The sequence below is a fragment of the Triplophysa dalaica genome, chromosome 7 (assembly GCF_015846415.1).
Source record: "Triplophysa dalaica isolate WHDGS20190420 chromosome 7, ASM1584641v1, whole genome shotgun sequence".
Classification (NCBI taxonomy): domain Eukaryota; kingdom Metazoa; phylum Chordata; class Actinopteri; order Cypriniformes; family Nemacheilidae; genus Triplophysa; species Triplophysa dalaica.
The window spans coordinates 8,282,277-8,296,894 of NC_079548.1; the positions used below are offsets into that span (position 1 = coordinate 8,282,277).

General features: G+C 38.0%; 1 protein-coding gene across 1 annotated transcript in view; it reads right to left on the bottom strand.

The window, feature by feature from the left end:
* crhr1 (corticotropin releasing hormone receptor 1) overlaps positions 1-14,618 on the bottom strand; it is a 100,395-nt gene that overhangs the window by 13,964 nt on the left and 71,813 nt on the right. Inside the window, exons 7-11 of the mRNA XM_056753183.1 lie at positions 5,908-6,028; positions 2,452-2,605; positions 2,046-2,106; positions 528-600; positions 251-336 (exon numbers count right to left, since the gene is read on the bottom strand). Of these exons, the coding sequence (XP_056609161.1) occupies positions 251-336; positions 528-600; positions 2,046-2,106; positions 2,452-2,605; positions 5,908-6,028 (495 nt within the window). The remainder of the gene's footprint in view (positions 1-250; positions 337-527; positions 601-2,045; positions 2,107-2,451; positions 2,606-5,907; positions 6,029-14,618) is intronic.

The window sequence follows — 14,618 nt, forward strand, 5'->3', positions numbered from 1 at the left end:
CCACTAACTGGCACTGTCAAAGACATTAATCATACTGTAAATAGAGTGAATTTGAACATTGTGTATGCGCACACAAAATTCTTTCTCTATCTTCATTACATCAATCATTTACCCACTCATTTTACTCGTCCCTTCTCTCTCTCTCTCTCTCTCTCTCTCTCTCTCTCTCTTTTACACACACACACACAAACATAACGCCTGCACACACAAAGGAAAATTACCAATAAGAATACCTGACGTTATGTCTCACCTGTACTGAATGGTCTCTGAAGTTGTGGAGGCCCTCAATTTAGTCATTAGTATCCTCACAATGTTGAAGAGAAAAATGAAGTTAATCTACAGGAAAAAAAACAAAAAACAATGTATCACGCGACGAATTCTCATTACAAAAGTGCACACATAAATCATAGACGACACATAAAGCCTCCTGTGACAGAACAAAATAAATATATAAGAAAAGTCTGTTCAGTTCCCCCCACACAGCAAATCTCATGAAACATTCATGTAATTACTGTGCTGTGACTCACCAGCAAAACCAAGATCATGGGACCCTGGTAAATATAGTCAGTGTAAACGCCAGCCCGCTTCCCAAACCAGCATCTGCAGAGAAACAATCAGATCTGAAATGAAACATGTCTTTGTTCGAGCATGTAAAAGACCCATTTCTATGGCTCCTTCTGGCTTGTCTCAGGTGAGCTGTTGTAATTTTGACCCCTTTTATTCCTTGTGTATTCATATAACACTCGTGTGAATAGATTTTGCAAGCAAACATGTATTTATTGTTTAGAGAAGCAAGTCTTGTTAACTGATTAAATCAGATGCACGGGGGGAAAAATCTAAAAGAAAACTTTTCTCAAAAGCAGCAAAGCGAGGAGGAGTTAGACGTATGCAGTCCCTGGGGCAGATGTGTACCAGTTCGCTTTTACAGTTTCAGTCGAGTTGAGAGTTTAATCTGACTTTGTTTCGACTGAATGTGTCAAATCCACACGAAGGGAGAGAGACGGAATGGCAAAATGGTGTCACCTGTGGAGCTCAAGCAAAACAGATGTACAGGTTCAGTCAAGTTAAAATACACCCAACCTCAAGTTTGGAAATGTGCATGTTTACTGCAGCACTGCACACATTTTACGTTTACCGCATTATCAAATGACAACCAAGCACATTACCAATATGGCCTACTAATGTAGCCTGGGTCAAATTTTCTTTAACCCGTGTCCATAGTTTTTCGAGGATGAGGGTATGTGATGTAACCTGTCCATATTGCTTAATGTTTCATTTTGCTGGTTACCACAAAGTGGCCAAACACTGTGGAGTAGTGCACACGGCTTTTAACATCGACAACAAAGGATATGCAAAGCATTTTCTCCTCACGTTTTGCTATCCACACACGAATAAACGTTTAGATGGACTTCATATTTGCATTCTCAAAAAATGTTGTATTGCTGGCGGCCTGTGAAGCAATATGAACAGACCAGCGACCCATTTCAGGGTCATGACCGGCAAGCTGTTACAACGGCTACCAGAGACTCTTTAATTAATGAATTTTCCTCTATATAGCAAAGCAAATCTTTTCACATTGCAACACTGTCCAGTCTTTAAATCTAACACTAACACTATCGTGATGAATGACTTTCAGATAAACACTCTCTATAATTGACTATTTAGGATGTTGAACGCAATGGAGCATACAGTAGTGTTTATACGCTTGCTGGATTCTGTATTGAGTTTATCAATACAGATGTGCAATTTCTTGAATACATAGCTCCAGTGTTTAATATACAGTATTTCACAGTGTTACATTAAAGATAGGTTTCTGATCAATCCCACTAAGAGGGACATTTTGGGAGCACCAGGTGTTATACAGCATTATACAATACAGACCCCAGACGTTTTGCTGTCTTCATGGTGGATCGATTTTTTAGAGAACAGAAGCAGTGGTGGATGACAGAGATAACTGGAGTAAATCTAACCTTTAATTGCTTTAACTGTGTGTAAAACACATGCAAAAGGGAAAAAGTTAAGGTGAAGACAATTGACAAACTTACTTTTCATTGTCATAGTAGAGTTTTCCCATGGCCCAGGCAACTATAATTGGAAATGGAATACCTGTAAAAAAAGAGAAAGCAGCAAATTCACACTTATTCCATTTACTTTGAATATCAAAGACATTACACAAACAGTTTAATTCATCCTAATAAAGTACTGCCTTAAGAATTTGGCTGTGACTCATTTGCAATACCGTTTACTTTTTTAATGAGAACAATTCACATAATCTTATTGCAACAGTTCAGAAGGAAACCTGATCCAATACTAGACCTCATCAGAGTAATAATCAACTGTAGAATTGGAAGCATAATACATCCAAACATTTTAAAATCACAAGATTTAGTTTTTGCATATGGGTTTCTGCAATATGCAAGAATAAAATCAGTTCACCAATACAATACGTACACCAGCCTATGCAGATGAACATCCACTTCCTGAGTTTGTCGGTGGAGTAGGTCAGTACGATGGCCGTGTGTAGATAACAGCCTTCTCCAAACATCCAGAAGAAGTTGGTCACGTGAAAATAATTATATGCCGCTGTTACCAGCCTGCACCAGATCTGAGAGAGACAAGATGAGAAGGATAGAAAATCCAGTTAGATATTTAGAAACGGCCCTCAATTTAGCCTGAGGAAATCACTATGCCACTTCTTGTTAGCTTTTGTTGTTTTAAAAACAGTTTTATTATAATAGCTTTAGGAAATGAAAGCTTTGGTATGCGTGTGTATATGTGTTAATCTTTTTGAATGATGCTGAGTTCAAATAACAAGCGGGGGGGGGGTAAAACCTGGCTTTTTCAAGGGAGCTGACATTACAGATGGGTTGAGAGGGACGGGAGTATGAAACAACCCTCTGAGATGGAGCAGATTCAGATGGAAGTATGATGAAAGCCAGAGGATTTTAGGTTCTTATGACAGGACCATCAGAAGTGTGATACCCCTCTTAGGACCCATTACAGATGGTCACAGTCAAGATTGAAGCTCTCCTAAAACAACTCATATTTCTCCAACCTAAACCGTGTAGATTTGGTATAAAATGTTGGATAGGATTTGATTCATTTTTGTATTGTATTTTTGAAATATATTTATATATATATATAGGATAGATAAGGAAGACGTGAGTATGAGGGCATGACCTGGGTCGGACATTTGTGTCATATGTGTCTTGAACCCTGACCACTAAGACACAGCTTTGACTCAGGATTTGATTAATTTTGCTTCAATTAATGTCATAGATATGTAAGATTAAACAAAATCATTTCACCAAAATGAAAATAATACGTAACACATACTGTCAGGGTCCAAAAGGCTTCAATTTAGCCTTTTTAAATAATAAGATGATAACGCGTGGGATCTACAAATTATCCCAGCATGACAAAAGCAAGGAAATCTGACATTTTATACAAAGAACTTAACATGGTCAGAATCAGAGATTTTGTTTGATTTGTGACATTGATTTATTTTAACTTTTTGCTTAACAAAAAAAAAGAGTCTCCATGACTGGCTCCATTGAAATAATATATATATTTTTTTTTTAAAATACAAAAATAAATCTAAAGATAAAGAAATGCAAAAAAGCAAAAATAAAACATTAAAATGAATTTACATGAAAATGTTAAAAAAGCAAAATTAATTTATACATATAATTAAATTTGTGTTTATACATGTATTTCTTTATATTTTCCACATTAATTAATTCATATAATTATTAATGTAGTTATTTTTTCATAAATAAATTGTATTTGTTTTCTATTTATTTAATTGTATGTATTTCCCCATTTATGTATTTATGTCTCACATTAATATATTTTCACATGTATATATTTTCAAATTTACGTTTCCATTTATTTACTTTGCCTTTCTTTTTATTGTTCAGACCGTATTTCATCCATAGGCTCTATCAGGATGTTTTCCCATAAGAAGATAAAGATCTGTCAATCTCAGCACTAGACTGAAAATTACATCTTGTGTTAACACTGGGGTCACACTTGAGTATTGCATTGCTGCAAACCACTGGTTTCACAATAAAGTCCTCTCACTCTTTTACAGTCCTTAAGAGAAAACAAAATCTAAATTTATTTCAGCATTGTGGGCTTGAGAAACTACCGTCGACTCATATTTTCCAGGCATTAATGGGCGAGCTAATAGTCCTTAGTCCATTACATATATTCTCTGGTAATTTTTTTGTTTCAACATGTGAAATAGAGGGATAAAAATTAAAAGCTCCCCGAGTCGTAAAGCCCTCCAGTTTACAGAAGTATTTCTGAAGCATTTTGCATGTCTCAATTTTACAACCCATTTCATTAACAGGCCTATGGTGTGACAAGAGTTAATAAGTGTGCAGAGATTATATTCATCTGTGCAAACTTTATAGCTAATTTTAAAGTTGTTTACCGAACAATGTCTTTCATCAAGTGCTGTATCGTAAATTCTTCACAAAGTGCCATTTTTCACAAAAAAGGTGTTACTTTGTGCTGTAAAAACTGGGAAAGAAAAGAGCATTGTCTAAATGAATTGTACATATAGCAAAATGAGGCAAACCTGTCAATATTTACTCACACTGGTGTTGTTTCAAACACATGACTTTCATCCACCGAACACAGAAGTGGAACTTCTTGAAAAGTCTTGGAACATTTTTTGTGAAATCCCATGTGAAACCCGTTTAATCCCATGTGAAACGTAAAATTCACGTGGTTTTTCTGAAAGTGAAAATCATGTTTTTGTGCTATATTCCAGATCTTCTGAATGCAGCTTCATCTGACAAAGAGAAATTTTACGGTTCAACCCTCCCAAAAAACTTCTGTCATCACCCTTATGTCTTTCAAAATTTATGACTTTCTCTGTGGAACACAAAAGAAGATATTTTGAGAAATTTCACAGAGATGTCTCAAAGTCATAGGGGTTAAGAATGACATGAGGATGAGTAAAATGGAGGAAGGAGTTTGAATTTTCGAGTGATATTCCCATTATTTTCATTTCATTCTTCTTGTAGTACAAAGTCCATAGCAGTCATTCTTTCACAACTCACTTTTTGAACCTTTCACCGTACAGCAAGCAAGAGAATTAGTTCAGAGCTGTTTCACAAAGACCTAAAGGAATGTTTAATTACCGCTTCACTTTAAAACACTCCTCAACGTTTTTTGCCTTTCTTGTAAAAATCCCTCTCCAGTGGTATGCCAACTCAGAGGTGAAACTAATGCACGACTACACAATATAAGCATAGAGAGCCAATTAATTTGTCCTTGCGTGAAACACTGATAAACAAATTGGTCAAATCTATGCTTTGGAAACAACAAAACATAAAGTATCAAGGTCGAACCTGGTTGAATCGAATTCTAATACCTTCGGAGACCCGTGCATGTCATTATTTCCAATACTGGATGTAAAATAAAGTGTTTACGGTTACAGAATGCTTGGGAATGACCCTTCGAGACTGGTATTGACATGACAGTAGCTGAATTAATTGCCCGGCTCAGATGAGTTGATAAAGGAAGCACAGAAGTCTGGATGGTGATTAATTTTCTGGAAGGCACGCTGGATGGTGACCAAACTGTTTGCATTCGCAGACACCCACATCTACAGCAGTGCTCGCTGGAGCTACAGTGGTTATGAAAGGCCAGAAATAAAACTCCAGGGGTCAGAGGTTTTCAATCCAATTAATAGAGGAAGATTAAAACCTGAGTGTGCGAACATGTGTGTGAAAAAGAAAGGGAACCAAAGAGAGTGTGAACAATAGATGGTTTGGACAATAGATAGGGCGTGTGGGTTTTGTGGAAAACTGCATAAAGTGCTCACTGTTTGTGTATTTTGAGAAATGGAATAGGCACAGACGTGTGTGTTGGGGTGCATTGGGCCGCACTCACCACGTTGCTCTCATGCACCTCGGGATTCATGGTGAGCTGCACCACAAACCAGGTGGCATTCCGCAGGATAAACGCCGTAATCAGGTTCCAGTGGATGATATTTCTCAGGCACCGGATACTCCTGAGAATAGAGGAGGAAAGAGAGATGGAGGAAGAAGAGCGAGGGGAAAAAAGATAGAAAGATGGAAGAATGAAAGGACCGTAGAGAAAAATGAAACGGTCAAAAAAAAAACATTTTACAAAAGAAAGTTTTTATCTGGGCTGTGAGTGTTTGTGCACATTTTTGAGTGTTTGTGTAGTGTGTGTTTTTTGGCTCTGCAGCATGATTTAACAACATCACGTTGTTTTATTGGCTGTACATCCATTGTGTCTTGACTTTTCTCTGCGTGCATTCCCATCCCAGCATGTTATGTTTATCTTCAGATGGCACACCAACTGGGTAAAGCATCTTTAAGTAATTCATATTTCACATTCAGCACTCATTTCATAAAAAACACATCAAGTTAGGAGCCTGGTTGAAAGTCTTAACACTTACATTCAAATGTATTTTTGAACCATCAATATTCATTTTACTCCGCACCCAAGCTTCCCTTGGTTATAATATGTTCAAGCCCCTGCAGCCACTTTTAACCCTGAAATGAACATAGTGCTTCAGAAACATGGCATTACTGCAGAATATTTATGTTTATGGTATGTTAAGGCTAAATTCTTGTGAGTATTGGTATGTAAGAACAACATTAAAACAGATTTCTCTAAAAGCTTCCATTTTCACTTGCAAATGTGTTGTTTTGTTGTACTCTTTCCTTGTCGTGCAGTGTGAATTTGTTATGACCTTTATTTTGCCTTAGTATTTTGTTTTGAGGATATGTGATCTACAAACCAACTTAAGCTGAGCATGCACAAAAGTCGCTTGCATTGCAAACACACCTCAGTAATAGTAACACACACATCCGGGGATCAAATTTTAGGAGCACAAATACCAGTAAAATGTATACCCTGAATAGCATTGGATATAAGAAGAGCACCCTTATTAGACTCCTTTTCTTCTTCTAGTTCTCTTTTGTTACGGTATAAATCACACTACTGCAACTGCAAGGTCAACTTGGCTGTGATATCAGCTTTAGGCAGGAGTCAGTATTTACGACTGACTTAAAACAAGCCCTTGCTGTCTATACCCAAGCTTTTTTCTTCATGAGATATGCAACAAAACTGGTCCCAGATCAGAAGAAAGAAGGAAGAACTCCACACAACTCAAAAAATCTATTTATGGATTCACAGCATGATGGAAGACCTTTTCATTTCCACATTTAATTTATCTTCTTTAGAAACCCATGAAGTCGCCTCAATGAACCCAGAAACCAATTCACATATCAAAAACACACATTCTTACATCAAGAACACATGATGAAATAAAAGCATGTAGTAAACCCGATTTAAAAGAATGAATAACGTTTTCACAAAAAGAAACTTGCACATGAGGCATGCACAAAAACACACGCAAATGTGCAAATTAGGTTTAGATCCTTCATCCTCACCGCAGAGATGTCAGAATATGGCGCAGTCATCTCCATAATGATCTCTAGCCCCATAATGATCTCGAAAGACACATTTACACTTCGGATGGAAAATAGCCTTTGCCAATCCTTACGCAAGATAAATGTAAAGTTATGCTAGATGAAACCTCGTGCTCTGGAAACTTTAAAGCGTTAAGGGTTATTAAGGGATGATGAACAGATTCTGGCACTGATTTTGCATCACTTATTCAACCCATGTCATCAATTTTATCGATTAGCTTCAATCGGACTGCCTGTTAGACATACACATAATGTTGCCATCACAGTTAATGCCCCTAAGATAAGATTAATACCCAAATCTCTCTCTCTCTCTGTGTTTGAGCTTCTCCAATTAACCTAAACAGTTCAAAACAAGAGAATGTAAAATAGAGGGAGATGTTGAATTGACATCAAGAAATCAACATGTCATTTTCAGGACTCGGTCGCCAAACAATTATCTTTTCTGTTTGATGTTGCTTCAGGGACTAAAATAAATATCTCATAACACACACACGCGTGCACGCACGCACATACACACACATGTACAGACAAGACAAACAAAAAAACACAACCTAACCTGCCAATAGACTTTCACATCAAGTCATTTGAATGAATCTACATTTTGTAAAAATAAGAAGACCGTCACACACTATCAGCTATCCTCCTAACTTTTTAAGCTAAATATGAATATATTTTACAACAAATGATATCTTTGCAAATACAAAACTTCTTGCCATACATTCAGAAAACATTCATGAGACTTCAGGCAAACTTGCACAAACACATTCTGCATTTATCTCAGCAGGAAGATGAAAGTCTGTGGAAATTCATTTAGTACAAACGTGGGACGCAGGGCAACAATTTATGACATTACACGGCACAAAGCGTGCCTTTGTTTTACTGCCTACGCTTTAATCACGGAAAACAAAAAGCGAGCAAAGTTCCTGTCACGTTATTTGTCTTTTTGAATTTGTTTATAATGCAGTATGCATTTATATGCTTGACTTAAAGACAGGTCCAAACAGAACCTGCAACAGAAACTCAATATAATATACATGACTAGTGTATGTCTTCAGAGGTGCAGAAAGACCTTACATAATGAAGCAATCTTTTTTACCTTAGAATGAGCTATCTGTATACACCTGGGGACCACTTACATGGAAGTCACCATGTTGTTTCTACAGTAGCCCTAAACAGACAAACTGCTTTACGGAGCGCGTTTCGTAAAACGTTATCTCCTTCGGTAAAGAAGTGAAAAAGTGACGATATCTTTGTTCTGTGTCAGCAACCGTAGTGCTTTGAAAGGGAGAGCTGGAGTGAGCTGCGGTTGCAATTTGCAACCTCACCACTAGATGCCGCTAAATTTCATCCACTGGACCTTTAAAACAGCCACAAAATAATCCTCCTTTGGCCTCTAAAATAAAAACGTAAGCAGGTATAATTGTTTTAAATTGAGATTCTTTCAACTAATAATACTTTTCTGACCGAATAGTCCCATGGCTCCTGAATAATACGTCCTGTACCAGCAGAGCAACTGCCATGTACATGAATAAAGAAGATTTTTTCTGGATCCATAGACCTCCCTGAGACACACTCTCATTCAGCTCATTTCAACATATCAAAGACATTAGAGGTCTGACTTCACAGAGTAGCTACATCAGAGATCTAAGACGGGATAAAGATTAAAAGCATGCTTCTTGTAAAAGTCTTTCTCAAACAAGTCACCATTCCTTATTCAGATCACATCCTCTAACATCTCAGCTAGAAGGGTGTGCATATTGAATGGCCCGACAAATTCTTGTTATAAGACAGCGAGAATACGGTAGTAAAATTGTGTTATGTTTTAAAACATAAATAAACACCTGCCTATCAAAAGTATCTGCAATCAACAGTAGTAAGCGGGCATCTGACATCAGGATGGATAGATGGATCGTATGATGATGTAATTTTCCTAGTGACAGATGGGAGGGCATGGTGTTGTCTGAATGGTAATCGCCAGCTTCAGATTTGTGAAGTCTGAGACGGAGATGAGAGTTGACGTATAGACTCAAGCTACACCCTGTTGGTTATTAATGGCGCCGTTGGGTTATAATTGAGTATTAGAGGTTATTTCACATAGAGCCGATCGCTCAATGCGTCTCATTTCGTATCTTCTCCATGCAATCCGATTATTAAGCAAAAACCAGACCTCCCCCTCGCATGTCATTAAAAATCCATCCATAGCTTCTGAAACAATTGCATTCTGATAGTTAGTAGCACTGAATCTCATTTCCCTATCTGTAGAACAGAAAATGTGAATTTCTAGTGCCCTTCGTTCTATATAAAGAAAGTGAATGGGGACTGGACCTTTCAGGGATTTTGTGTTTGAACTATTCCTTTAAATCCCCAACTGAATTAATTGATAAGCGCTGGGTAGCAACTTAAAGTACAGTTACTAGTGTGATGGATGAATGCCGACACACAATGAGCTGTTGAAGATGACTTTTATCTAGAGGAAGGACAGCTGTAAGGCCAGAGCTGCCCTTGTACAAAAACACAAGCTCTGGGCTGTTAGCATCCAAGTATCTGACGCTTGTGCTGTTCCCTGACCTCGTTCACACAACCCGCTGAGCAGCTGAATCTGACGTTACTTTCTCATTAGTTACGGATGGTACATTCGCAAGCGCACACACACAGATGTGCGCTCACAAACTGCGCACACACACACACACTAAATGTCAGTGTAAATAAGCTCTGGCACGTTTGATTGCAGATCTTGGTTTGTGTGGCTGTGTGTGTCTGTATATTGTTAAGATGTTTTTAATGAAGTTCTGTTAACACAATGCATTGCTTGAGATGCCTCTGTGTATCCAGTACATTGCGCGTTTATATGCACAGATCTCATTAAATTTACCCTATGGATGTTTTTCCTTTAAAGCCAGTTTGAAACACATCAGAGGATAAATAATGAGTGCATTTTTGTGCTTAGAATCCATACAGTACATTTAACTCAGAAAGAAAATGTTTGAGCTGTTGGTCTTTAAGCATTATTTGCATTTGTTGAAGGAATACTTCAAGTAAAAATAAAAATGTTGTCATCATTTACTCACCATCATGTATGTGACCTGTATTTTACCCTTTCTTCTGTGTAACACAAAAGAAGATATTTTGACGAATGTCTGAATTGTTTTATGTCCATATAATCAATGAGGGGAAATGTTGTTTGGTTACTAACGTTCTTTAAAATATCTTCCTTTGTTTACTGCAGAAGAAAGAAAGTCAAACTGGTTCAGAATGACATGAATGTAAACAAATGTTTGACTATCCATTTAAGAGAGTTCACCCAAAAATGACTTTGTTCACCCTCATACAGTCCCATATAAAAGCTGTAAGCTGTTTATTTTCTTTTTTAGACTGTGTAATAATTTAAACTAATAATTAATAATCTACAAATGAATAAATTCAATCACAGAATTTAAAAGAATCATGTTTTGGGGTGAACTTGTACGCGATTTCATTTGTTTGGTATATGATCATATCATCTGTGTCTGCGCTCCATTCAGACTATCTCACCAAAGCTCAATGACATTTTGAGCGAGTGGATCTTACCTTCCAATGACCTCCTCCAGTAAATGTGACACATAGATCAAGTCTACTGTGACTCTCCTGCAATGCGATGTGACTGACCCTGAATCTCTATCTCTCTCTCACCCTTCCCCCATATGCTCCAAACCAGATTCCAACTCCCAGTATTATTTAAAGGGGAAGTCTGTATTATCTGAATAGCAAGCTTCACCAGACGGATACAAAAGTTGGGTTCTCAAGTGCAAAAAAAATGTTACTACGTTTGACCAGTCAGGAAGCATCGATATCACCCAGAGCCAGTGTTACACACACATTACAAGAGAATAAACCAGCAAATGTGTTCTCTGTGTATGGGTGAAAGCAGTTTCACATGAAATGTATGACATCTTAACATTTTCTTGAATATGGCTCCTTCATAACAAAAAAACACAGACATAACAAAGAAGGCAATAGATGTGTCAGGTACCGGGTGTGATCACCTGCTTGTTTTGTTCGTTTCGTCTCTGTGTAGTGGTTTTGTCGAGCACATGGGGTTGTTTTGACAGCTCACCATGTGCTCGGAGTACACGTGTGTGTGCCCGGCCCTCATTGCGTGTGTGTGCCCCGCCCTCATTGCGTGTGTATGCCCCGCGAGTTCAAGAAATGTCCACATAAGTTGAGTTAGATTGTGGCCTTGTGGTAAAATCGCCTGCTTACCATTAAGATCTCATTGCCTGATTTAAGTTTGAATCCCACCCGGAGCAGCTTGATTATTAAGAACCAATTTACTGGCAACACTGACACTGCGTGCAGTGTTTGACTTCTTTCAGCTAAGTCCATCCATCCATTTTCTACCGCTTATCCGAACTACCTCGGGTCACGGGGAGCCTGCGCCTATCTCAGGAGTCATCGGGCATCAAGGCAGGATACACCCTGGATGGAGTGCCAACCCATCGCAGGGCACACACACTCACACATTCACTCACGCTCTTTCAGCTAAGTGAACTGCAAAAAGTGTTTCCTGGCACTGTGACTAGGTCATGCCATTATATTTAAGAAAATCCAAAACAGTACAATAAACTTATTTTTGTGTACCTATAGCATTTCTTCTGCAGAGCTTTACAAAATGTAAAAAAAACGTTCTTGTCCTTTATCTAAATAATAATAATCAAATATACAGTACGTTTTATGAGCTCTAATTTTCAACTACATCCATAATTTTTGAGAAAGTTGTATTTGATTGTCAGCATTACTTTCAAACAATGATAACATAATTAGAAACATTTTTATTACAAATATTTTTTTGTTATTCATTTACTTCCTATTTTGTTAATCACAATTCATGTTAAATTAAAATAAGTATGATATATATATAATATAAAAAAGTAAATTTTCTGAGATTTGTATTTATTTCTTATTTATTTTGTATAGTAGTGGCGCAAACTTGCCTAGGGCACCAACAGAGGCTGGGCCGGTCCTGGTTTCCGTTCTCGCTGTCTTCTTTCTCTCTATTTAAGCTCCTGTGTTTTTCTGTCCCGTGCCAGACCGTTTGCTTTTCTAACCACCCTGACCGCTTGTGTCTTGTCTTAATTCGGTTTGGATTACTAACTCATGTCTTGTTCAGGCACCAGAGCTGATAGCACCCTGCAGGTTTTCTGCTGTACCCGTTGATTGCTGCCCTGGTGACCAAGGCTCTCGTTCTCGCCTCTAGTGTGGAGTATTTCATTGCCCCGGATTGGGTCTCCAGGTCTCTCTGCCGTCATCATCTCACCTCGGGGACACAAGCTCCGGCAGCAACTCTCCACCCTCGTCGCTGCAGCCTCCCTTCCAGCTGTGGGAAATTTCTTCTCGTCCCAAGTGTATTCTCTCTCCCTACGGGTTTGTCTGGTCCGAGTAACATTCATCTCTCCCTGCGGGGTTTACATCTCTCATGAACTATCTCTCTCGCTTAGCTAGTCTTCATTCCCCCCCAGCGGCTGCCTCTGTTCCTCCGGGCCACTCCTCTCGCCTCTCCCCGGCCGAGGGCTCGAGCCTTTCGTCCCGGTCCCTCCAGGCTTGGTGATAGACCCTGTTTGTGACTCTTGGTACTGTGTTCGTCTCTCCCTGTGTGCTGCAAAAATACCTCTCATTGTACCCTACATCTGATTCCTGAGTTTTTCGTCACAAGTTGACATACAGTAAGGATACAAAGTTACAAAATTTAGGTCACATCTCAGGATGAAAAGTATTTGACTTAACACTGAAGTCGCTGATTATGATATAACCTACCAAGATTACAAAGTCTGCAAAATAGAACACAGTGTGAGACAATGTGAAACTCCAGAGGAGAACACGTGTGAGGTTAGATTTTATCACCTCAGGAGAAAAATCTGACGTTAGCATTTGTTTCTAATTTCATGTCCTGCCTTTGTAGGGGTAAGTGCTGTCATATTAAATGTTGATAAAGATCCCAGAAATCTTTTAAACTGATTATTACCAGAGAGTCCTAATAGCTTCGCAAAAAATCATTATCATTCCTTTGTCATATTAATTTAAAGGTATTTCATGAATTGCACAAAAAATCCACTCCTTAAACTAGTCTATTATGTCTCGATATAATACTAAATTTTAAATTGCAGATCTCTAGTTTCCAGGGACAATTCAACAATAGCTCCTTTCAGACCAGTACAACCCCTACTGAAAATAATTTCTATTGCCTGCCGTACCTGAATGTATGAAAGCTCTTGGAAGAAGAGAATAGCAATCCACACTTATATTACACATAGCCCAAGAGTGGCATTTTTTGCCAACCATCACCATGGCATATGAGGGTGGAGGGAGGCGGAACAGGCTGGCAGTACTGGTGACAAGTGGACATAAGTTCTCTCCAGTGGAAACCTGGAAATGAGCCTACTGCAGCGCTTATGAAACCAGCGCGGATCAGAAAGAGCCCTATTCACACTGTATAATAATGAATGAAACAATTTTTATAGAAGCTTATCTGAACTAAGCTGGAATTTAATAAGGATAATGTTTATCCTGAGCAGGCATGGACGATATTACAAAAATACTACTGCCATCGCTGTAGTAATAACACACCAATTGGTCAACTAACACATCCATATACGGTGTAAGTCTGGCAATTTATATCATGTTAAAAAATATTTACCATGGGATAAACCGTATACACCCTATGGACGGTTTCATTTTAACAACGTAAACAAATATTACTGTGAATGCACCAACAACAGAGTGCCTATAGATTATTTCTGATAACAATCAAAAGAAACCGAGAAGAACGGTAACTTGGCTAAACTTGTTTCTCCAATGTTTTGAATTTAGACTGCGATACCAAGCTCAACCACTAGATGTCAATGTACAATACGGTTTGTTTAAATGCGTCAAAACTACTCAACAAAATGTTTATTTAATAAAATGAACAGAAAACAAAGTTCAACAAATCGTTCGATTCAATACCATTATTATACAGTAAAATAATCATGTTCATTTGTGTTAACATAAATTAAATGAAATATAAATAGTTATATTATTAGACATAGCCAAACAGATGTCACAAGGGGACGAACAGAGATGCAAAAGGTATAATCCATAGGGTTTTATGAAAACAAACACTGG